The sequence below is a fragment of the Globicephala melas genome, chromosome 18 (genome assembly GCF_963455315.2).
Source record: "Globicephala melas chromosome 18, mGloMel1.2, whole genome shotgun sequence".
Classification (NCBI taxonomy): domain Eukaryota; kingdom Metazoa; phylum Chordata; class Mammalia; order Artiodactyla; family Delphinidae; genus Globicephala; species Globicephala melas.
In genome coordinates this window covers 51,385,976-51,412,263 of record NC_083331.1, presented here as the reverse complement: position 1 = coordinate 51,412,263, position 26,288 = coordinate 51,385,976, and the positions used below count along the sequence as shown (strand labels likewise).

Genomic DNA, 26,288 nt, shown 5'->3' with positions numbered 1-26,288 from the left:
CCTCTCCCCCACCCTTCCAACGACTAATCAAGGTTTAGGTCTCACGGCGGGATACTTAACTTTTCTCTGAAAAGTCCTAGCGGGCTTGAAACACGTTTAATTCAGAGCCCGGTTCTAGTCTGAAGCCTCGAGCGTCGCGGGGTGTGTGAAAACCTGCCCTTGCTTTAGGCTCATCATCTGAAGAACTGAGAACCATGACAACTCCACAGCCTCCCAGGACGCGTCGCGGGCCGAGGACTGCCCTCTGCGGCCGCGGGCAGGTCCTGCTGATGCAGTGCAGGCGTCGCTCAAGGGGAAAGGTTGCCGCGCGGTCGCAAGAGGCGGGAGGAGTCTGGCGGTGATTGATGGGGAAGGGACGAATGAATAAAGGTACTTGTCTAGGGACAGCAAGGATCCCGAGCAAGCTGCGGAGGCTACACGGTCAGGCATTCCCTCAGCGTTTCGTCAGAGCCAGATCCGCCCGCAGCTGAAGGGAGGCGCGCTCTGCTCCAGGGTAGCCTGGAACCCAGCTGCGAGCCAAGTGCGTCCCGGGAAGGAGGTCCCCGCTGGTCCCTCTGCGCCTGGCGCGTCCGGTCCGCGAGGTAAAAGTTCTGGCTTGGTGTTGAATTAAAATCAGTGATTGAACCTTATCCTGGGGCTTCAGCTTGGATTACTTGTTTGGGGATTTTTTTTTTTTTTTAATGTATGGATACAGCGAATTTCAATGGGGTTGGAGCGAAGGAGAGCGCGTGAGTGTTTGAAGCCACTTGGAGGGCACAGAAGCTTCCGCGTTAATGCAGATACTCCCCCAATCAGAACTTAGATGTCCCAGAGATTTTCCGAGTCAGCCGGCACACTCGTGGGGGGTCCGGGGGAGCCCGAGCGCAGGCAGCCGGGAAGTAGCTGCTTTCACCCGCGGGGAGGAAGGAGTCTTGGCGTCCACACACAGGGTATCCGGGTTCCTGAGGAGTCAAATGCAGAGACTGGCACATCCCTTGGCCTCTAGGTGCCTTGATTTCCCCCGTCCCCCCGCGCCCTTAGCCAGAACGAACACACACGTCTCCCTCTGGGCACAAAAGGAGCTCAAAGCTTTGCTCTAGACACCCATCCTTTCCTCCCTGTCACACCCCTTCCAGAATACCCCACCCCACTGCGAGTCATTTACCCCTCGGGAAACGCAGGGGAGAAAAACCAGCGAAAGCTGGCTCTGGAAGGGCAGGAGACGGGCTCGGGCGGGTCACACGCGCCAGAGTCCCCCCACTGACGCGCAAACTTGAGTTACTTTTGCGCGCGGATACTGCGGGCGCGGCTGCGCTCTGCGCTAGCCGCTTGCAGGGGCGTGGCTGGGGTAGCTGACCCGGGTGTCCCGTCTTCCTTCCCTTGCTGATCTCCAGACCGAAAGCTGAAGAGTGGCCACCCGACTCCCCCTGGAGCAGGCAGCAGCATGCAGCCGCTGCCCAGCCTGTGCGGACGCGCCCTGCTGGCGCTGATCCTTGCCTGCGGCGTGGTGGGGGTCCAGGCTGAAGAGAGGGGATTCCCGCCGGCCGGGGCCACTCCGCCACTTCTGGGGGCCGGAGAGATAATGGCGCCCCCAACTAAGACCTCCTGGCCCAGGGGCTCCAACGCCAGCGTGCAGCGGTCGTCCGCATCTCCGCAGATGCCGAAAGGAGCGAGAATGGCGGGAATTCCACCGCGCACCCTTCCCCCGCCCCCGTGCGAAAGACCCATCGAGATCAAGGAGACTTTCAAGTACATCAACACGGTGGTGTCCTGCCTAGTGTTCGTGCTGGGCATCATCGGAAACTCCACACTGCTGAGAATCATTTACAAGAACAAGTGCATGCGAAACGGCCCTAATATCTTGATAGCCAGCCTGGCCCTGGGAGACCTGCTGCACATCGTCATTGATATCCCCATCAATGTCTACAAGGTAAAGGGTGCCTGCTAATATCGCAATGGGAGGGCACACCGTTAGGAAGGGGGAGATGCCAGAGCCTTTGCAGGAAGCTTAGTCACGAAGATCCGTCCCTTCCTAGAAGTCAGTAATCATTGGAACCAAATAGCCTTCTGGTTTCAGTAGCCCACTGCTAAGCCTGGAAAAAGCATAGTCCCCAGACCAGCAGCATAAACATAACTTGGAAACTTGTTAGAAATGACATCTTATAGCCCCACCTCAAACCCTACTAATCCAGAAACTCTGGGTGAAGCACAGTAGTTTGTATTTTAACAAGCCCTGCACGTAAGGTTTGAGAACCACTGGTCCTGAAGGACCTTGTCCCTAAATCCAGCTCACAAGGTACATTCTCTCTACTCAGAAACTGATGATTCATGGACTGGCAGGATTGTTATCACCTGAGAACTTGTTAGAACTGCAAGTCCAACCCAGACTTATTAAATCAGAATCTGCATCTTAAAATACCTAGGTGATTCAAATGCATACTAACCTTGGGAAGCATTTTCTTAAAGGACCCTAACAGTAGAAGGGCTCGAATAGGTTTTTAGGAGACAAACGGTCTAGAAGAAAGAGACCCAGACAGGAGAGTAGGAAAACACCTGCTGTGTTAGTTCACCTGCTGTGAATGACCATACTGTACCTACCCTTTACTGAATGCCTACGATGGGCCAAGCGCTGAGATAGATGTGTTACTTTCCTTTACTCCTTCTGACAACCCATGAGTAGACATTACTCCATTTGACAGATGACAGGATGTTCAAGGTCTCACAGTGAGTAAGTGATGGAGGTGAGGAGGATCAGGCTCAATCTGTCAGGTTCCAAAGTGCAAACTGCACCCCATCAATGACTTTGTGGACAAGACCAAGGACACTGAACACAAAGTCTCTAACAGTTTCAGTAGCTAACATCATTATGTGATTACTGCAGGCATCAGAGGGAATGGGCTTGAAGAGCTAGGGCAGGACGCAAACCCCTACACTCTGACTCCCGCTTTGAAGCTCTGGACACTTCCCAACATCTCTGGGCCTCAGCGTCCTCAACTCTACAATAAAGTTTCTAGTGCCCACCGACTGGGGTTTTGTGGTGTTAAGAAAAATAGCCTAAGTGAAAGAGCTGGAAAATTTTAAAGGGCGATGCAAATTTGTAAAACTCTGTTTCCCCATCGTAACCAGCAATAGGAAGTCATGCATAAAAACAGAATCAAAAGTGTAAGGGACCGGGAATGTACTTTGGGGATTTGCCTAAAGCTAGTCCTGGGCTCAGTACAAGGGAAAGAAAAGGCATGTTGGTTTAGGAAAGGATTGTGGGAGATACTTTGATCTTTGTGGCAGGAGAAGTCACCAGATGGCATGCCTTTAAATTGCCTTTTATGAATCTCTGGAAATCCTAATCCAATAAGGCATACATTAAGGAATTCTAGAGATTTCTGAGGTTTAGAGACAGGATTTGGATTAGGATCCAGGTCCTAGAAGGCAACACTCCCAGAAATGAGGGATTAATAGATGAAATCTTAAATTCCTGCATGGGTACCAGCCCTTGTGAACTCTGAGGGTTTCCTGGGAGAAGCACAGGCTGAAATGGGTCCCTTAAATGCAGTCACAGCTCCATTAGGGCCAGAAGGAACCCATTTTAGGAGTCCTACAGACTAAGTCTTACCATTCCAATGTGGCAGGAGAATTTCAATTCAATTCCTCAAAACTGACTTGAGAAATTTTAGAGTACAAGGTGTTGTGAGAAGTTTTAAATAAGTAATAAGATCCTTCTGAAAAGGGAGATTACATCTAGTTTTGCTAGGCTTGCACAGAGTTTTGTGAAAGATTGTTTAGGAAGGTCCCAGGAAACCCCACATGGTCAGCCCATTTAGAAACCCTCCTAAGTCAGCCAGCAGACGAAGTGCTGTATGGAAGGTTGGATTGAGGGCATTTTGCCTCCAGATCAGATGTAAATCACAGCTCTTCCAGGACCATCTTTCTCTGTCTGGCTAAATTATTGCATTCGATAAGCCAGAGACTATCCTACTCCCAAAGGACACACAGCTTTTCCTTTCCTTTCAAATTCCTTTATGATTTCCCTAGGAAGTTACAACGTTTTGCCTGAAACCATTCAGTCTGTTAAAGCTGTGTTTCTATTTCTGAAATAAACAAACTGAGTCATTACAAATCTGGCCATGTAATCATCCTTTTTGGTCATGAACAAATCCATCACATAGAATTAGGTCCCACCACTAGGTTTGCCATCAGTGAATCCTACATAGTGGCTTTTGGTTTATTTTTATATTGTGCATAAATATGTCACTTGAGATACAACAGTAATGGCTACCGTTTATTATGTACTCAGTACTTGGTTTAGTTCATTAAATCACTGCAGCAAACCCTATGGAAGAAATATTGTTATCACCCCTGTTTTATGGGGAAACTACATTTTGGAGAGGTAAAGAAGTAAATTGTTCGATGTCACACCACTAGAAGGTCGATGTCACACCACTAGAAAGTGATGAGACTAGGGCTTGAACCCAGGCCTTCTGGCCCTAGAACCCGTGGTCCTCCTGGCCCCCTGCACAGAGTGAGATGAGCATAGATTGCCCTTCTCCAACCTGGAGTATTGTTAGGACCTCATTTCAGTGCAGTGCTGCAATTATGGGACACACTACTACATAGTAGGATACTTGGTAAGCATTTTCAGTTTTAATTTGAGTCATCTGAAGATTTCTATCTCCTGAAATCCCTTTCAGATGATCCGTAATGTATAATACTGATATCACTGTTTGTTATTCTAAAGGCTTTATTTACAAAAGCACCTAATCCAGGGCTAGTTAAAAGCCATTTTCCCTTAAATAATTGTGACACCATATAAGTTACAAAAAATGCATTTATAATTTCAGAGTAGTCAAGTATTATACTTCATACAAAGCAATTGAAGTGAATTATGAGTGCCATTTAAATTTATCCTAAAGTGGGGGACTTGAATCTCTAAACTAGCAATTTCTAATTTTGTTTTTGTGGGATGTTATTATTCTCTTGAGAATCCAGTTAATTATCCATCTTATATGTTATATATAATTAACATATAAATAGATAATTTATATATACATTATAATTAATAGATACTATAATGTACATTCACAATTTCTGAGGGTTCATAGAATCCCGCACCTCCTCTATTGGTTTACCCACAGGCCCAGAAACATCAACGTGAACCTATTACATTAATCTGGACTTCAGTAAATCTAGAGTTCAGTAAAGTTGACAAACCACAAAATGTCATAGATCTGGCTGGAAGCCATGTTCCTTGATGCAGCTGTAGAACGGGATGGGACTTCACAGGGAGAGGCTGCTGTGAGGGCTGACAAAGCCCAGGAAATGTGTCTACTCTGCTCTGACTCCCTCAGGGAACTGTTTCTCTGGAAACTTCTAGACAGTCTTTTCACCAGGGCTCCTGTGTCAAGGAGGCAATCCTGATAGATCGATGTTGTGGGAGACTCAGCAAATCGAAGCTCTAAAAGAGCTTCAGATAATCATGAGAACCTGCTGGAAATAAAAGCCTCGTTTCTCCTTCTCAGCAGCGCACACTAGGGCTGTCACTGCATTACGTAAGAGCATCCAGATGAAAAATGAAAAAGCAAGCGTCCAAAAAGGATGTTTAAAAGTATAGATGTATACATACGTAAATATATTAAATGTTATAAAGAATGTATAGATGCATAAGTACACAGGTGAATATCATGGGTCGCAGTGCCTGGCACAAAGTAAGCCAGTAATAAATGTTATTAGGATGCGTGTGAGTGTGTGTGTGTGAATAAGAATGGAAACTTGGGGTTTCTTTTTTCAGCTTTTGCCATTATGAACATGACTACAAATAACATCTTTGCCCATATGGCTTTGCACACATGTGTGACTATATCTGAAGGGTAAATTTCTAGAATTAGAATGATTGAATCAAAGGATATGTACATTTGTAATTTTGATAGATATTGCCATACTGTACCCCAAAATTATTGTTGTACTCTTAGTTTGAATCACTATTTTATGTAACATCTCCATATACATATATAGGTATCAATGTCTATCTTTAATACATACATGGGTCACTATGCCAGTATTTACATGGTCCATGTATGTACCTGACCCCAAAACCAGTGTTTAAGCATCTGATGTGAGGATGAATATCTCCTTATTCACAAGCTACTTATTGTGCCATTCCTGTGTAGACTAAAATGAATGGAATAATCTAGACATTTGTTGCCTATAGGAGCCTAGAGTAAGTTGGAGTAGCACCAATGTCAAAGCTGTATAGGAAGAGCTGGGTATACTTGTAGATGCTGTGAAGTTGTTTATGTTGTTGTTGGTGGTTGGTTGGTTAGTTGGTTTAGTTTAGCTGTGATTTTTAACAAGCCTTGATTGCAGGTTGAAGTTAAAATTTCTTTAACTTCTCTTAACATCTTAAGAAGTTAAAAATGCTTGCGCAAACAATGAGTTTTTAAATTATAACAAGTTCATTCTCTTTGTACTATATTTGCATGGAATAACTGACTCAATATATATATATAGTTAACATAAATATAATGTAATATAAATATAATAAATAGCATAAATATAGCTTCCTTTATGTGTAAGCAAATTGAGTTTGAAAACAAATCTCCTTGGAAACTGATGACAGATATCTATGTGGGCAGACTTTGACAAGGATCCAAGCATAATCAGATGTCTAGTGGTGATGGAGAGCTTTCTAAAAATTGAGCTGGCGACCCGTTGGAGTGCCTCTAGATGGTTTTCTTGTTAAGACTTCGTAGGCTACTATTGGAGTCAGAGAGGCTGCCTTCATAGCTCTGAGAAGCATAGCTACTGACCTTTAACGTTTAACTACTTAAGGTGGGGTACGTGTAACATTAAAGTGCTGGTATGTCAAAATGGGAATTGCTTCACTGAACCCTCAAGTGAGTTTCGAGCGAAGTGACCTTGTCACGTAGTCAGACATTCCTGCTTGTAACACAATCAAAGCTGTCTTTCTGAACAAAATCACCTTTCTCACTATCCAGTCTTAGACTACTTCTAGTACTTAATAAGCCTGCATATAATTAACTAATTTCATAGTTAGAAGTAAAAGTGAATGAAGGACCAGCAAACTTAACTTTCAAAGTTATACTTTTCTGATTAGTAAATGCAGTTTATGCATATAGAGCAATAGAAGTAAAGGTATCATTGGGGAGGGGAGTCTAATTTTGCCCAAGATAATAACACTGTGCATATTTCCAGTTAAGTAACTGAGATATTTTAGTAACATTTTTGTGATGTCTAGAGACATCTTAGTAGCAGAAGCATTTTGTACCCAAAACAGAACCTAGATACCTTTGAGGTTCATTTATTTAAAGCAACAAAATTTTTAAGGAGTGTTAATTAAGCACATTTGAAGGATTAACATTTTAAAAGTGTTAATAAAGAGTAAGACTATTAGCTTTGCATGACCTTGGGTCAATTAATAAATAAAGCTAACCCCCCAACACCCACGTAGCATAGCGCCTGCAACAATCAATTCCAGACAAACGCTTGTTGACAAAAGATGTTATACTCATATTTTTATAACTGTCCAAAAAAAGGGGGGGAGATTTTGTTCTTTTTTCTATGTGTATGAGGATATTGGCCATAACAGAAAAATAGGTCAATAGCAGATGTCAAATAGCCCAGACACTCAAGACTTCCTATTTCTGATTCACCGCTTCACATGTTGGCTGTGAATGCCTGTGACAAAATGGTGGGCAAACTCTTGGCCTTGGGCAATGAAATGTTCCCCAGGTTAACTCGAGGGTGCTTCCTGTATTTGCCTTTGATCTGCCACTCAGTCATTCCATAAATCCAAGGCTCTTGAAATGTCAAGGCAATGTTTCTTTCAATGTGGTAAGGCTTATCTATCAAAGGCTTTACATTTTTTTCTTTGCTCATTTTTAAATGATCGTTCAAGATTGAAGGCATTTCCATAGTTGTACAAGAGGATGACACAGCCGAGACCATGTTGTTTCAAGGCCAGGGAGCCAGGGTCTTCATTTTCCAAAGAAAACCATATAAGGTATGGCTAATACGCTATAGTTGATGATTTTTAGAGAAACATGCCAAATGCTAATCAATGATTAAGTGCTCTCAGGGGTGTTGACAGATAAAGCCTGAGCTGAAATAAGATTCTAGAGGTAATTTATGATGTGAAACATTCTCTTCCAGGACTTTGCAAAGTTAAGAAGAGGCTGGTTATGTTTGGGAGATAGCTGAGCACGGTGTATGGATACACCTTAGCTGGCAACTGCTCTAATTTCAGACTTTTTTCCTTTCCAGTGCTTTTACTTTAGAGATTGATTATTTCTCTTTCCCTATAGATTCTCTGGTGAAAATGTAAAGGAACAAGAAAACGGCCAAACTGGGATGGTAGGAGAGAGAGAGAAAGAGGATTGTTCTTGAGTCAGAAGTTTATTAGCAAAGTTGACAGAAGCATTTATCAAGCAGTGTTCTGTCCCTGAGTCTCACAGCCATATTCTCACCACCTAACTCGCATCCCCTCTCTATTTCTCTCCTCCTTAGCTTCATCATGGTTTCCAGAAAGGAGGAAGCCTATTCTCTGGATGTTTACTTTGTACATATCTTCTTCCCCCTCACACAGTGTTTTCAAATTATATTAACGGGCTTTTGAATTCCATGGTAATCAAACGCTTTCTCACCATAGCTTATCCCATAAGCCATTTTCTGGATAGAATTAGGTTTAAGTAAGACATGAAAATACTTAATAAGATTTGTTGAATTCTTTAAGTTTGAGAGTCACTTTCTGAGCCATGAGGCCATCAGGTTATAATTCTTTAGTTTCTTCAGGTGTCACAGCGATCTTAGAAGATCCAGCTCAGCTAAGTGAATCTGACCATAAAGCTAGGTTTGTGAATAGCATGTCTTAATGCTCTTAGTTGAATCTTTTCAAAACATGTGACATGTCAATGAAAGGTTTTAAGCACAAACTGTGGATAAGTTTTTAAGTTCAGGTAATAGGAGAGTAGCAATCCATTTATTTATTGGCCTGTTACAGACTTGGAAATAAATTTCACTGTAACAAAAGTAGGGATATATATTTAAGGTGAACTTAAGTTTCTCTAAGACATATTTATTTTTTATCTTTTTTCTATCTCTTTGCTTCTCTTAAAGATTTTGTTTCCAGAAACTTAATTCATTTTAATGGAGTCATTCTTCTATTTCAGCAAGTGATAGGAGTCTTTCCAGAGCAGTGGAAAGCCCTCCCTTTGCCAGTGTGCACACAACAGATTCCTAGGACGGGGCCTCTGCCTTGAACAACTCCAGGGGGCACTGTTCATATTGTGGTATTTAAATGGTACCCCTGGGGGATAAGCTGACATTATTCCTCACCCACATATTCTAACCCACATGGCCTAATCTTTAAGTGATTAAGTGCATTTTAATGGACCCAGGATGGAACCGGTAACTGATATTCGTCCCCAAGGGCACGGGTGCAATGTATGTCAAGAAAATATTGTCTATGCACTTGACCAGCAGCTTAAATTCTCACTGTATGTTTGAATAAGAAAAAAGAAAGGGAGATCCGACATGGGAAATCCTTGAATGAGGGTGTACTATCTTATTAAGACGCCAGTTCAATCGCAGAAAAACTCTTATCTGCTACAGGAAACAGAGATAAAAGCAGCAGAATACACCCTTCCCCAAACTTGTGAAACACAACCACTCCATTATTTCCTTCTTTTGACTCTGACTGTAAAAACATTTCTATAATGCCAGTCATTTGAAAGAAATGTTCACAGTTCATCACCAGATGGAAGAGACAGCAATCCGGCAAAGCAACCTTAGTTGTCATTTTTAATGTGTTGCTCACCTACCTTCTTAAATGACCGTCTCTTATAGCGTCTCTATGCTTCCAGAGTCCATCTCCACCAAATTTACAACTAAAGCACCTCACTGAATCCCATCAGATAGTGAGAAACAGTAGGTTCTGTTTTTTTAAAAGTCATTTCCCTGATAGGTTTGAGTAGGGGAGAGAGGGGAGGGGAGGAATTTTGCTTTCCACCTTTTCCGGCCTGCTTGGAAGGCAGAAGTCCAAGAGAAGAGCTAACGCCTCAATCCCAGAGGCCCTGGCTCTATGTGTCAAGAAGACCTGATCATCTGGAAAGGAGGAGGGCATGCACTAGACAATACAAAAATCAATCAATATATAAAATGCATAGTCATCCCAATTCTCTAAAGAAATTGTTCCAAATATGAGAACTGAAAAGTTCATGACAAAAGTTTTATCACAAGATTTTTGCCTTATGATCAAATTCATTTATTTGTCCATGAACTCACTCATTCACTGTTGTTCAACAACATTTAATGAGCAGTCACTGTGTGCCAGGCACTGTGCTAGGCACTAAAAATGTTGTAGAGTATTCTGAAACAAAGAAACAGTTAAAGTTCAGTGTATACTGTTAATTTAAAAAAAAATAGGAAAGGAAAATGGTATATACGGTTAATGAGGCTATTGAACATTTGTTAGTGCAAAATGGTTAACTTTGGCATTTCCCGACTCTACGGGGCTAGATGCCTTTGGGCATTAAGAGTGGTGTGTATTAATAGGATTTTCTCCATTTAATTTCTCTAGAATGTAATTTTTAATTACAAAAAGAATTGAAAAATATAAATCCCCAGTTGAAGAGATTTTGTAGGACTCACTTAATCATACTTGTACAGAAAGGATATTTATTTTCTGTTCATGTTATTTATCCTTTTAGAAGTTTTTAAAAAATTATATAATATATATTTAATATAAAATAATTTTAAAATATGATATAAAATAATTTTTTGGATTCTCTTGACTTTTTCCTTTCTCAAACAGCTGTTTCAACATAAAGTTATGAAATCATGGCCATCCTTGTGTAGAAACCTTGTAGTCAGTATGATCAAGTCTTTTTTCAACCTAGTGTTTATTTATTTATTTGTGTTTACTCATACAAAAGAAATGTGCTAGGGAAGCAGTAGAAGCCTTAGGCGAAAGGGGCCAGCATGAGGACAGGCTACCATTTGTCAAATGGACACCACATTGCTCCCAGGACCAACACTAACAAAAGCTCTTCCTTGGATGAACCATCACCATGTGAAAACCAGTGTCAGCTATGGGAGTATTTTCTGACTGGCTCACATTTGATAAATGGTAGGTAATATATATTCAAACTTAGTTTTAAACAGGACCTAAAAATTTAATTCAAGTGGCAGGGACCTAGAAACAATATGGACCTCTAACATTCTTTTTGCAATCAGAGAGATTTGATTACATGCATGATTTGTCTTCAGTATTCAGATCGTGCCCTTACATTATCTAATTGAATGGGGAAAACTGCAAATAAGGAATAAGAATGTATTATTGCTGGGTTTAAAGTTAGAGTTGCCTCCTCTTGCAATAAAGGAGAATCAAATTTCCTCTACCAAGAAGAAAGCTGTATTGTCGGACTTCAAATGATAGATGTTGGATGTCATTATTTTTGTCAAGAAACAGTGAAATAGTTAATTCCCAGGAATTATAAAAATCTCTAAGAACATTCTTTCACCAAATTTTAAAGATGGCATCTTGGTTGAGAGTGATTTTTTTTTTTTTTTAAGTTCACAGCTTTTCCCCTACCCAGGGCTTTGTTTATTATTAAACAAGAGGTTGACATCTTTTGCATTTTAAATAAGCTCCAAGCCCTAAATTGCCCAAGGCATTGAGGCTGGAGGCCATTCAGACAGAGGTGAGCATCAGCAGTGGGTGTGGTCTCTGTCACAGGGTGTCAGGCTTCTTGGTGTCCCCACAAAGCCTTCTGATCAGAGAAGCAGATGTTGCCAAAGTCATCCTTCTGACTGACTACAAAATAATAGAAGTGGGCACTCCGTCCCCCCACCTTCTGTGGCCTCTCAGGACTGGCAGCGTTCAGGTCTGAGCTGAAATGATGAAGAGGTTTTTTTTCAGTCTCTTTCCCTTCGGAAGGGTAGATTAGAAAACCGTAATCTCTCAGCTGTGATTAGGTTTCTGACTATCTCTGTGTTGAACTCGAAGAGAATTGCTACAATTTTCAGTTTGTGTTTCCCTGTCCTCTGTGATAACTTGGGTCAGAGGTTGGGCTGCAGGCCTCCCACTGGTATGAAGAGCAATCATCCAATTTCTAGGCTGAGCCAAAAACAATAGTAACCTCAAAACAGGGCCTGGATTCAGTGCAGAGCTCATTTTCATTGGCCAGACTTCTCTCCCTTCAGTGACCGGACACTTATTCATCTTGATTCATCTGATGGCTGTACCTAAGTGATACTAATATTTGCATATTTGGAAATCATTGAAGACAAGAAAACACTTGACACTATCTGAATTTTTGGACAGTAGATGAATAAAATAGCAGGGGGGTTAGAAGAAAGTTTGACTCTACATCTAGATACTTTACCGTTGTTTGACACATAGTTATGGGTTTTAAAATACTAATATTGATTTAATTCTAAACACTTTTCATCTAAGATCAGCTTCTTCAAAACATTACAGAATCTAGAATCAGACCACATGGGTTCAAATGTGGATCTATTACTTACTTGAGTGACCAAGGACAAATATGTTAGTTATCTAATGCCGAGAAGCGAATTACCCCCAAACTTAGCAACTTGAAGAATAGCATTTATTACCTGACACTCTCTCTGTGGGTCAGGAATTCAGGAGCTGCTTAGCTGGTGGTTCTGGCTCAGGGTCTCTTATGAAGGTCAAGATGTTGGCAGGGCAGCAGTCATCAGAAGGTTTGCCTGAGGCTGGAGGATCTTTTCATTCACACACTTGGCAAATTAGTGCCAGCCGTTTTTAGGTGACCTCAGTTCCTTGTCACCTGTTGGAGTCTTCATAGGGGTGCTTGAGTCTTCTCCTGACACGGCAGCTCCCCCAGAATGAGTGATCCAAGAGAGAGCAACGAGGAAGCCATAATGCCTTCTATGAACTAGTCTCAGATGTCACACATCATCACACCCACCACGTTCTATTCACTAAAAGCAAATCATTAGGTCCAACCCGTGTTCAAGGTCAGGAAAATGAGGCTTCACCTTTTGTTTTGTTTTTGGTTTTTTTTGCGGTACACGGGCCTCTCACTGTTGTGGCCTCTCCCGTTGCGGAGCACAGGCTCCGGACGTGCAGGCTCAACGGCCATGGCTCGCGGGCCCAGGCACTCCAGGGCATGTGGGATCCTCCCGGACCGGGGCACGAACCCGTGTCCCCTGCATCAGCAGGCGAACTCTCAACCACTGCGCCACCAGGGAAGCCCCGAGGCTTCACCTTTTGAAGGGAGGAGTATCAAAGAATTTGTGGGCATATTTAAAATCAACACAGCAAGTTAATAAACTTCTAAGTGCCCCTAAGTTTTTTTACCTATAAAATGGGGGTAATAGTAACACTATCTCATAGGATTGCTTTGGGAATTCAATGATATATCATGTGTAAAGGGCTTAGAATAGTGCCTAGTCCCTTGTAAGTACCATATATGTGTTAGTTTTGCTTCCCACCCCCCACCCCAATACATATAAAGGCAATCAGAATGATTAGACAGAATATTACCTGGATAGTTTGTACCAAACTGGGTCTGGCAGGGTTCTTTTAACTGTTTGGAATCTTTTTATTATGTTTCCAAGGGTAATTGGCAAGTCTTTTAAAGCACCTTGAGTTCATAGCTGGTTCAGACTTGCAGGACCCTGGCTCTTTCTCATTTCAGCCAGTGTCTCCACCATTCACATGATCAACCTCCTTGAGTTTCCTGAGTCCTCATATCTTATATCCAACCCATCAACAAGTCCTGCTAGCTCTGCTTTCAATACATATCCAGTCTATATAACCCATTCTTTTCAGCCCCAGGGCATCACAAGTTTCAGCCCACAATCTCTCATCAAAGCTTCCTTTCTTGACTCTACCTTCTAGTCTACATTGAGCTTCCAGAGTGATCTTTTTCTATTTTTTAATTAATTAATTATTTGTTTATTTGGCTGCGCAGGTCTTAGTTGCAGCATGCTGGTTTCCCTAGTTGTGGTATGCAGGCTCCAAAGCACGCAAGCTCTGTAGATGCAGCGTGCCGGGCTTAGTTGCCCCACGGCACGTGGGATCTTAGCCCCCCAACCAGGGATTGAACCTGCGTCCTCTGCATTGGAAGGCTGATTCCCTGGACCACCAGGGAAGTCCCCAGAGTGATGTTTTCAAAAACATAAATAAGATGATGCCATTTTCCATTTCCCTGTTCAAAATCTTGCAATGGATTTCCTAAAATAAAAACAAAAACAAAAAAAACCATCAGACTCCTCCCTGTGCAACTACATCTCCTAGACACTTGGCCTGGACCACTCGACCCCAGCCTTGAGAGCCTTCTTGCTGTCCCTTCCTCTCACTAAGCTTCTTTTGACCTCAGGGCCTTTGCATTTGCTCTTTCTTCTGCCTAGAATGCTCTTTGCATGGCTTACATTTTTTAGTCAGGTCCCTACTACAGGTTGCCTCTTCAGAGAGACCTTGCTGACAAGCCTATCAAGAAAGCCCCCTAAATTCCACCATAATCTTTCAATATGGTGACACCGCCTGTGTGACACCATATTAAGTATTTATGTGTTTTGTGTTTGCCTCCCTCACTAGACTGTAAGCTCCATGAGAGCAGGGAGTTTGCCTTGTTCACTGATAGGCACTCTGTACTCTGAATGGTGTATGGCACATAGTGGGTACTCAATAAATGTTTGTTGAATGAATGAATGAATGAACAAGCAGAGTTATAAGTCAGCTTATTAATCCAGAGGTCCCAAGTTAGAGGCCGGTCTGACACATAAAAATATTTTGTTAATACAATGTTATCTGACAGTGGTTTTTTTTTAAAATATGAATTAGTTGACAATTTTTATAAATTGTGAGATTTCATATAGAAATTCCAATTTGGGGCTAAAAATCAAGATACTTTTGTATTGGGGATCTCTTGGCAAAAATCACATCAAGTTTATTAGCAGCAGCTCCATTTAGACAGGATTTACCCCAGACCCCTCTGTTCCCTATTATTCCTGACACCAATGACTTTCTTACACCTGGCTTCCTCCACTCTTCTGTTGCCTGCCTGGCCTTGCAGGCTTTCAGACCCTAGAAAAAGCGTATTTGCTGTAAGTATGCCAACATTTGTTCTACATGTCGGTGTAACTTTTCATGTCTACCTTAGAAATGAAATTGGTTCCACGTTGGAGCTCCGAGTCATGTTCGTACTGAAACACACATTTCAGCTTTGGGTGCCACTCTAGTTACAGAACAATCACCCAGCATGACGAACTCCACAAAGAACCTTCACGAGTGAAAGAACGGAAAGACTCAATTGTGTTTCAAAATAGTTTTCACTTTTGGAAGGTTATTTTTTAAAACATTAAAACACACACAGAGACACGTAGATTTGAAATACTTCTCTTTATTTTCAAAACCTCATGAACATTCGACCCAGATGTTTACCTAAAGTGATTCATTTACCAGGGTGGGGCACACCCAGTTGTCCTAAAAAAGAAAATCACTGAGTTTAACAATAGATGGTTGCATAGTCTGAAGTCAGATAAACGGAAATATATATACAGTACCAAGAACTAGGTCTTTTGCTCGCTGGATAGCCACTGCCTATATATTTTAGGGGGCTGAATATTTAAGCATCTGCTGTGTGTCAGGAACTGTACTAGGCAATTGCAGAAGTTCTTTTCTGTTTGATGGGCTAGGGGTTCCAGACAGCAAAAACTTAACCAAACAAACAAGTATGGTATAATATATACAATAGGATAAGTGCTCTGGATGAAACGGGCAGTGGGGTAGGATGAGGGAGATGGGGAGGCCTGACCAGTTCCTATACTTAATAGTGTGGTCAGGGTAGGTCATGTTGAAAAGATGAGATCTGAGTAAGACCTGAAGGAGGTCAAGGAGTTAGCCAAGTGGATCTGTGGGAGAAAAGCCTTCCAGGATAAGGAAGAACCTCAAGTGAAGCCCTAAGGAAGGAGTGTGCCTGCTGGATTCAAGGAGCTGTGTGCCGAGTTACAGACCAGTCAAGTTGACTAGAGTGAAGAATAAGTACACGAACACACACACTGTTCTCCATAGGAGTCGTCTAGTCTCTCTGGCTAAGAAACATTTGTCTTTTTTTGTTGGTTTTTTTTTTGGCTGTGCCACATGGCATGTGAGATCTTAGTTCCCCGACCAGGGATGGAACCCTGCATTGGAAGTGTGGAGTCGTAACCACTGGACCACCAGGGAAGTCCCACGTCACCTATTTTTAGTTAACCTTATTTTGATTTGGCCACCAGCTGAGTATTTGAGACTCTATAACAGTATGAGAGGCATTTTCAGCACTGCAGGCCCAATCTTGTAAGGGGAACTTAAGCAACTGGCCCCAGTTGGCCCTGCAGTGGAGGAGACCTTGACCCTAAGCTACTGTCTGCGTATAGCTAATTCTCCTGAACTGGCTGCCCTTTCATTATTCCCAATCCACTTCCTTGTTCCAGATATCAAACACAAGTGCTTTTCAGAGGAGTAGTCTATGAGAAAAAGAATAAGAACTGGAATTTGTTATTTTAACTCTACATGTTCATTTGTCTCCACTAAGTGAAACATACAGTTCAGAGGGCGCCCTGTGAAAATCTCCCTAACAGAGCTTCGTGTCTCCTCAACGCAGCTACTTGCCGAGGACTGGCCCTTTGGAGTTGAGATGTGTAAGCTGGTGCCTTTCATACAGAAGGCCTCTGTGGGAATCACTGTGCTGAGCCTATGTGCTCTAAGTATTGACAGGTAAGAGCATATATCTAAGCCAGGTATATCCTGACTGCTATCCTAGTGATTGCTATGCTACTTAGAAAATAAACTGTTTAATTCAATAAAACTAGGCTCTGCCAGCTTGGCAAATGATTGTGTTTTACTCCTCAGATATCGAGCTGTTGCTTCTTGGAGTCGAATTAAAGGAATCGGGGTTCCAAAATGGACAGCAGTAGAAATTGTTTTAATTTGGGTGGTCTCCGTGGTCCTGGCTGTCCCTGAAGCCGTGGGTTTTGATATGATTACCACTGACTACAAAGGCAGTTATCTGAGAATCTGTTTGCTCCATCCCACTCAGAAAACAGCCTTCATGCAGGTAAATTTTACTCTTTTGTCCCCCTTTCTGTTGTTGCCTTATAAATATTTAGCTGTTTTTCCCCTGATCTCCTCTTCTTGGGAAGCTACTGATTTATGACTGTCCTTGGCATGAATTAAGAGTGTAGGTCCTAGGGCTGTGGGGTTAACGGTGACTAATGACCCAGGCTGCAAGAAGCTGGGTCACTACTTCTCCAAGAATCTCCTGGTGCTCAGGAATACAGATAAACCAAGTTTACATGAGAGAATCGATTTGAAATTATAGCTTTTCTACTCAAATTCCCATAAGGACTGGCAGCTACTACATATTCTGTATGAAGCAGCACAGCAGTCATCAGAGCGAGCGTGTGGCTCAGGGAACGATCAAGTAGAAGTCGCCCTGGTAGGGATGGATTGATCAGAATCCATGTGAATCCGTGAAGCTCGGTATGAATAACAAGCTTGTCCTCTCTCTAGAGGGAAAGCTGCCGTTGCAAAGAACTTCATCTTGGCCATTTATTCAAGAGCTTTTAATCAGGAAATAGGAGAAGAATGGTAATACTGGTCATCAGAAGATAGATCCTAAGTGTAAAAGGCTCTTCCCAACAGAATGGGTTAAGAGGAGTTAACGCAAAGGGGGCTGGTCCAAATGTCACCAATGATTATTTTCTATTTTACACATAAGACGAGATAAAGCTTTATGAATATATGTATAGATCATGGTAAACAAAAGAATAAAGAGGGGCATTAATGTGAAATTGAGAATGAGACTGCTGTTTTCTTGTTTCTTTTTTTTTTTTTTTTTTCGGTACGCGGGCCTCTCACTGTTGTGGCCTCTCCTGTTGCAGAGCGCGGGCTCAGTGGCCATGGCTCACGGGCCCAGCCGCTCCGCGGCATGTGGGATCTTCCCGGACTGGGGCACGAACCCATGTCCCCTGCATCAGGCGGACTCTCAACCACTGCGCCACCAGGGAAGCCCTCTTGTTTCTTACTAGTTAAAATGGGAAAAGTACTGCACAGATTATGTAAATTCTACTCCAACACAGACATATCTGGAACAACAATTTTAAGAAAAAAGGGAAAAAAAAGCAGAAAAAGAATAAGAGAAAAAGCATCCTACAAGCAGCTTTGATTTTTAGTTGATAGGTTAGATGTATACATCCATTAGGTAAATGATTAATATAGACCTCTTCCTACCTGCTTTTCCCATAAACAAACTTGTTAAAAAATGAAAAACTCCCATAAACACTAGGATATCTTTACCCATTCAGATGTGGTATTTCACACAAAGAATTCCTTAAGGATAACTTGCCTATGTGAAGACAAAAATATTTGAATTACCAAATATTTAAAATTTTGCCCAATTACTTACATTTTTATGTGTAATGATAGCACGCTTCCTTAGAGAATTGAAATGCTTTTTAGGAAAAGTTTGTTTCATTTAATTTAATTATTTGTTCAGCAGACGTGGCCTGAAAGATTCTACATAGTATTTATAAAATGGATCGACTTTAGAAGATAATTTCTCCTTGATGAGTATTTTTTAGTTTAACGTTTGATATGTAAGATTTTCTTACAGAGGAATATTAAGTATAACACTCTCTCTTCCCCATAGTTTTACAAGACAGCTAAAGATTGGTGGCTATTCAGTTTCTATTTCTGCTTGCCATTGGCCATCACTGCATTGTTTTATACCCTGATGACCTGTGAAATGTTGAGAAAGAAGAGTGGCATGCAAATTGCTTTAAATGATCACTTAAAGCAGGTAAGAAAATAGAAATATTTGCTGACTCATGATTACAATCCTGATTATGAATATGAAAATTATCATGGTGATAAGAAACTAAAATTATCATACACCACAGCATACTTCCTTTTTCTTGTGCTGGTGTTTTTTAATATACAAAGAATATTTTTTATATTAGCTATCTGGAGATATTCTACATAGTCTAAAAAGATGTAAAAAGAGCCATTACTTTTTAAAGATGAATCTCTAATCATTTTCTGTCTAATTCACATTAGCTATTCAGTTTAAAGCTCAGTGTCCTGAATTTTTACAAATGCCACTGATTTTTTGTAAACGATATTAAATATTTTGTTTGGAAAGCGAGAACGCTGTGATTATAATGAGGTGTCTATTCAGTGTCTGACTGTGGTTTTATTTCAGAGACGGGAAGTGGCCAAAACAGTATTTTGCCTGGTCCTTGTCTTTGCCCTGTGTTGGCTTCCTCTTCACCTCAGCAGGATTTTGAAGCGCACTCTTTATGATCGGAATGATCCCAATAGATGTGAACTATTGAGGTAAGAAAGGTAAAATAGAAATAATTGTGTAAATAAATGCCATTCAGAAGTTTGTCCATTGATTCCTTTCATTGGCAAGAGAGAGAGTACCATTTTTCTAATCCTTAGGGAGCAAATAAGATGGCCATCTTTTTACCTTTACTCCTATTTCCAAGGGAGAAGTAAAGGGACTTAGGAGAACACTGGGAATGGAGAGCCAGGGTTGTCCAAATGAGCGAGTGGCACAATTGAAAACGTTAGGTCTGATTCTCCTTTGCACTTTGTAAATCCTTTCTTTTCATCCAGCCTCAGCGCTTCCAAAAGAGATTTCATTTTTTTAAATTATTATTAATTAATTAATTTATTTATTTTTGGCTGCATTGGATCTTCATTGCTGCACGCGGGCTTTCTCTAATTGCGGCGAGCGGGGGCTACTCTTTGTTGCAGTGCACGGGCTTCTCATTGCAGTGGCTTTTCTTATTGCAGAGCACAGGCTCTAGGTGCACAGGCTCAGTAGTTGTGGTGCATGGGCTTAGCTGCTCTGCGGTATATGGGATCTTCCCGGACCAGGGCTCGAACCTGTGTCCCCTGCCTTGACAGATGGATTCTTAACCTGCACCACCAGGGAAGTCCTGAGATTTCATTTTAAATGAGAGAATTGGGCATGGGGGGTGAGGCGATGACAGGGACAGAGAATGAGAGAGAGAGATCATAATTGGCAAAGACTAGTGATAAAGTCAAAACCATTGTAAATGGCTAATTTTTTTGTTCACAAAAACACAAAAGTCTGTAAAGAATATATGTTCATAGCAGCATATTTTTTTACAGACATGTCTTGTATTATTTTTTGCAGCTTTTTGTTGGTATTGGACTACATTGGCATCAACATGGCCTCCCTGAATTCCTGTATTAACCCAATAGCTCTGTATTTGGTGAGCAAAAGATTCAAAAACTGCTTTAAGGTAAGAGAGTATTTGAAAATCAAAAGCCCTTTTTAATCTGGCATCAAATATAACCCTTCCAAACTATTAATATTTCTATCCAAAGAGATCTAGTCAATTGTTTTGCAGTTTCCCCTAGTATTACATGATAGACATTTCTTTCTTCTTTATTTATTTATTTTATTTTTGGTTGCGTTGGGTCTTCGTTGCTGAGCACGGGCTTTCTATAGTTGCGGTGAGCAGGGACTGCTCTTCGTTGCGGTGCGCGAGCTTCTCATTGTAGTGGCTTCTCTTGTTGCGGAGCACCGGCGCTAGGCACACGGGCTTCAGTAGTTGTGGCTCGGGGGCTCTAGAGCACAGGCTCAGTAGTTGTGGTGCACGGGCTTAGTTGCTCTGCGGCATGTGGGATCTTCCCGGACCAGGGCTCGAACCTGTGTCCCCGGCCTTGACAGGCGGATTCTTAACCACTGCGCCACCAGGGAAGCCCTAGACGTTTCTTTTTAAATGTGAATTTTGCTCATAAATCACTATAATTGATTTCTGCCTACAAATCCCAGTCAACCATTCCCTACTGCCTCAACCAATCAATTTTACTCATAGAGTTACACAGAAAATGAATAACAATTGCATGCATTGATGTCTGACAAATATCACATGATAAAATAAGAGCTACACATGATTAAAGGCACTGTTCCCATTTTTGGAAGATTTTGGACCATGCAGCACACTGTAGATTATAACTAAGTTAGTTTCTTTTTCATACAGAGGTGACAATAACGAGTCAAACAAAGCAGTTTAATTCAGGTTTTACCTCCACTTTTCTGCCTTCATTCTATAGCAGAGAAGTGCTCCTTGATGTGGAATATGTGAAATTATTCCTCATTTGCCTGCTTGCATTTGTGTGTAACATGTATCCATCCATTCATTCACTCCTTCAACAATCTAGCATAAATAAAATATTCCCTTCCCTTATGTGGGAATGATTCACTTGTCCCTGGTGTAACAGAACTCAGATTCAGCTGCTCACCACTCATGTGCCAATAATTCGTGAGGCAAGTGTCAGTAGAAAAGAAAGGTGCTTTAATCAGAAAAGCCAGCAGTCTGGGGAGATGGTGGACTCGTGTCCAGAGACCAACACCAACGATTCTGCTCAGCCATGAGTTTTTAAAGGGAAAAGTGGAGGGGGAAGAATCTCAATGAATCATCAAGGCAGGAGGTTGGGTTCTGCCTCTCCCCTGCGGACAGACTGGCTGGCTCTCTCTTCAGATGTTATCTTGCCTGAGTGGTCTGCATGCAGGATTGCTTGGGGGGGGCTACTGTGGGTAGAGAGCTAGTCTTACTTGTTTTTATCTAGGAAGAGAATCGACAGGTTAGGCAAGGCATGGTGTGCATTCAGGAGAGCATAAGTCAGGAATTAGTTTCAATTGCTTAGTGATCACATTCCTATAATTAGGTTCTTTCAAGGTTAGAGGGGAACAGAAATGGGCAAACAAGAAAGGGGCAAAAGAGCTGCCTTCAGTTCCCCACTGTCAAACACCATTCCATTTCTCTGGGATTAGGGGCAAAGGTCTATCTTCTGTAACTTCTTCATGCTGACATGGGGCACCATATTCTCAGAGCGGAAGATGTCAACATGGGTCTGTAACATCTCTTTGCCGACAATTCTATTGTAGTTGTGTGCTTACATATACGGGCAGAACAAGCTACAATTATTCTGCTGCCCACCAAGATACAGATTATTATGAGCAATAATGTTAATCCCATTCTCCTGAGGCTCGTTCTTGGACTTGTGCTGGCCACAGATTCAGTACTGCTCAGTATGATGCAGCTTATGTCATGGTTACAGTCTGGTCATCATGGAGTTAGCTTTTTCCCTCTGGTGGCAGTTACCGTACCTGTACAACAACTGAGGAATGTGCATCAGACACTGAGTCTGTGGCTCTATTGTCCTAATTATTAACTGCTGGGTTTTGTATGGAGGGTGTGGTGCCTTGGTTCTGCTTGGTTCCACTGGAAGTTCATTATTGGAAAACCGAGAACTTAGCTTCCTTGTAAGATCAAAGGCAGTCTATAAAATTCTTCACTTACTCATAAACTCATAGATTTTAGAGCTAGAAGAGAACGTCACCAGATCATGTCCCTCATTTTACACAACAGAAAGCAATGGAACTCACATTTTCTTATACATATAAATTCTCAGAAAACAAACAGAATTAACAGGATTTTTTAAAATCCAAGAAAAAATCTGGATGACTAAAACTGAGACACATATACTTTATAACCTTATTGTGTAACAGTATTGAAAAGTCACATGAGATTAAACACGTGGCTGAAAAAAATGGTGATGTAATATTAAGTTTATTGACATGGAAAGATGTTTATGTCACTGTCAAGGCCATGGAGTAGTATGTATAGTCCAGTTTTATTAACATAATTATACACACACTTCCACAAACATGCACAAATACAGTCATGTTGTAGATATGTGTGGTAATATTTCCATTTGCATAGGAAAAAGTCTTGAGTTATGTATTTATCAAATATTAAAAGTATTTCTCAAGTAATCAAGAGTAAGTATCAAGAATTAAGAGTGGCTTTCTCTTTCAATTTGAATTAAAAGATGAGGAAGTTTAATTATGTACATTTTTCTTCTCTGTATTTTCTAGTTTAAAAGAATTATCATATACTACTCATGTAGTTATATGTTTTTAAGGGGAAAAATAAGAGGGCATGGAGAGAAATTGGCAGAATTGCATATCATGCAAAGAAAGCCAGAATTCTGGAGAGTAGGAAGGGTTGTGATAGTGTAACTGATGTGAACTTATGAGTTACTTTGTTTTGTACAGTCATGCTTATGCTGCTGGTGCCAGTCATTTGAAGAAAAGCAGTCCTTGGAGGAAAAGCAGTCGTGCTTAAAGTTCAAAGCTAATGATCACGGATATGACAACTTCCGTTCCAGTAATAAATACAGCTCATCTTGAAAGAAGGAATATTCATTTTCTTTACTTTGGACAGAAATCATTAAAACAATGAGGCATCCGCCAAACAAAACAAAACAACTGTGTGTTTGCACAAAACGATGTAAAAATGTAAGAGTGATTATTTTCTTAACACTCAGAGTTACTCATGACATTTTATGAGCTGTTTACAGCATGAGAAGAAAAGCGATGAGAATTAAGAAAGCCTCATTGTGAAAGCACTTAATCCTTTACAGTCAGCACTTCAATGTGGCTCTTCCGAACTTCTGGTATATTCATACACCACTTACGTTTAAATTGAGCTCACTCAGAATTCCTATTAAAGATGTTTATTTTTTATATTAAGGTGAATCGGATGCAAAGGATAAGTGTGTTGCTGCGAAACAGAATTTTTAAATGAAATTTAAATTGCTCAATTTAAAATTTTAAAAATCTTTTAAAGGACCTTTTCTATTAATAGTCTCACACCATTGGTTGGACTGTAATTGGAGACAAAATATGAAAGCAGTTCAGCTGGTGTATTTTTTTGATGTTAGAGACATATTTAAATGATCAGGAGGGAGTATCAGAGAGATTGAGGTTTTTGAAAATATTCAACTTTACATTCAGATAAGATCAAATGTCACAAAGGGACACAGAGAGAAGGTTTGGAATGCCATCCCAAAACACTGCTTTGAAATCTCCTATTCGTGTACTCTGCAAAGAAAATACTACCTACAGTTTTTTTGAGGATTATTAAAACATTCTTCTTCTTTCACTATTGTAGTTTAAATGCTATTTGTTCAGTTTTGTCATCTGTAAATACTTAGCTACAATACACAATGTGTAGATGATTAAACGAAGGGCAGGCCCCAGTGTTCATACCTTTACAATGGAGAGATGCCAGGAACCCCATAATGGACAGAATGTGAGTTGCCTGGAGCAGTGTCCACATGGCAAAGGAGAAAGCAGCATCTTCTCTCACCCCTGCTGCAGTTAAGATCGTCTCTGGCAATGCATCATACGATAGTTAAAACACTATTTTTAAGATCATAGATATTAGAGTCAATGTAACAGTTACCCGTAAAGCTTATTACTAATTTTTATATTATTTGTGTAAATAACTAATAGAAAAGAATTCTGGATGTGGTGCTTTCCTACCACTTACAGGCAAAACTGCTTTTTGAGACTGTTAAGAACCTCTTACTTTGTGCATTCTTGCCTAATTCTTTCATCTCCCCAGCAAAGTGCCTCAGGTTAACTTGGATGAGATGTGTGTGAAAGTATGTACAAGAGAAAACGGAAGACAGAGGAAATGAGATGGGGCGGGAGGAAACCCATGGGGACAGATTCCGTTTCTTAGCCTGATGTTCGTCACTGCCCGTCATATCAATGCAAAAGGTCCTGATTCTGTTCCAGCAAAACAGTGCAATGTTCTCACAGTGGCTTCAGGAACAAATTGGGCCCAAGAGCTTTAACTCTGTCTTAAAATATAACAGAGTTTCTACCCTTGTTTTTTGTTTTTTTTTGTGTGTGTGTGGTTTTTTTTTTTTTTTTTTTGGTAACCCAGCGCCACAGCCACATGTTGAGAATAAGCGAGCAATGTTGTTTTCTGCCAGCATCTAAGGTGATGCTACCAAAACCCCAATAATGGGACCAGAATAAAAGGACAGTAATTAATTCACATGCCACATGGAATCTATTTACAAATCCCAGGCTTATTTATTAATTTCTTCCCAATCACTTTTTCAGATGCTTGTCATCAAGAAAGACATTTCAAACTTCGGATTTTAAATTAACTTTGGGTTACTACTGTTTTCAGTTTGTTAATATATTTTTTATTCCTATTTAAATTTGAGCTCATTTTATTACCATTCATTTTGTTTCTCATCTGCATCATAATGCCCCTTCCTTCTCCCTGTCAGAGTTGTGGTCTGTGATCATCTTGCCAAATTTTAAACTGCACACAAATAGCATATACATGCATTATTTATAATGAAATTGTGTTCAGTAGCTTTTCTAAAAATGTTTGATTCAAAATTTTAACATACTGACAAAGGTTGGTAAGAAACAAGCATGATTTCTTAGCATGAATAAAATCAATATGGGAAAAGGTGCTACTGTTTAACTTTAAAACGTATTTTCTAGTATTAAGGACTGTATAATATAACAATGGACAAAAATAATGTTAACATGGACGTAAAACTTAAAAGATTTATAAGCGATTTTAGACTGTTTTCTCCTTTATATTTGCTAACATGGGTGCGTGTTAGTATTGACAGCTTACAACATATGGCCAAAGGAATACAGTTTATAACAAAGCATGGGTATGCTGTAGCTAACTTTATAAAATTGTAATATAACCATGTAAAATAATTATATATTTTGTTTTTCTGAGGTCACTTAAAGTGGCAACTAATGTAGTTGCTAATTCTATGTTATGTAAACAAAATCAATAAAAATTTAAATTGCTTTAAAAAAAGACCAGCTTGTTTTTCACTGTGCAGGCAATAACTAATACTAATTTATTAGTAAGTGTTTAAAGGAAATATAAATGTTACAAATGGACATTATTTATGTTAAACACACAATTATCAAGGAAATATGAAAGCTGTTACATTAAAATGCCAAATTTCTGTTCTGTTTTATTGAGGTGAGTAACCAGATATATACACATTCAGTTTTCTGAGGTTGGTTATCTGACTGATTGTTTCCAATGGCACCTTGTGTCTTTCCATCTCTGGTTTCCTGCCTTTGGAGCATTTCATTGTTTAATCATTATTGTACCATAGGTGAAAGTTGAAAGGCTGAAATGAGATTTTGGAATCACTCATTTCAGTTCATAAGCTCTGAGTGCAAGATGGGATGAAATTAATAAGAAGAAAGGTTCCTACTTGACAGGAGATAGAAATGATAACAAAATTTAATACAAGGCAAAATGAAGTAACCACTAAATAACCGTGTACTGACTGCTCTTGAGGTTCACGTGTCTGTATCTCTTAGCACATAATCCCTTTCTTTCCCTGACAAAAATCATCTAGAATTAGCATTTACTCT

General features: G+C 40.7%; 1 protein-coding gene across 1 annotated transcript; it reads left to right on the top strand.

Moving 5' to 3' along the window:
• Nucleotides 1-393: 393 nt before the first annotated feature.
• On the top strand, nucleotides 394-25,699 carry EDNRB (endothelin receptor type B). Its single transcript, XM_030856946.3, has 8 exons — nucleotides 394-581; nucleotides 1,374-1,909; nucleotides 16,623-16,735; nucleotides 16,871-17,075; nucleotides 18,669-18,818; nucleotides 19,221-19,354; nucleotides 20,187-20,295; nucleotides 23,121-25,699. The coding sequence occupies exons 2-8, from the start codon at nucleotides 1,424-1,426 to the stop codon at nucleotides 23,253-23,255; spliced, it is 1,332 nt and encodes a 443-aa protein (XP_030712806.1). The 5' UTR covers nucleotides 394-581; nucleotides 1,374-1,423; the 3' UTR covers nucleotides 23,256-25,699.
• The last annotated feature ends 589 nt before the right edge of the window (nucleotides 25,700-26,288 follow it).

Excerpts from the sequence above, each read along its gene's own strand:
- EDNRB (XM_030856946.3), top strand. The coding sequence starts at position 1,424 with ATGCAGCCGCTGCCCAGCCTGTGCGGACGCGCCCTGCTGGCGCTGATC. Across the intron at positions 1,910-16,622 it reads TCCCCATCAATGTCTACAAG|CTACTTGCCGAGGACTGGCC; the intron begins GTAAAGGGTGCC and ends TCCTCAACGCAG. Across the intron at positions 18,819-19,220 it reads TAAATGATCACTTAAAGCAG|AGACGGGAAGTGGCCAAAAC; the intron begins GTAAGAAAATAG and ends GTTTTATTTCAG.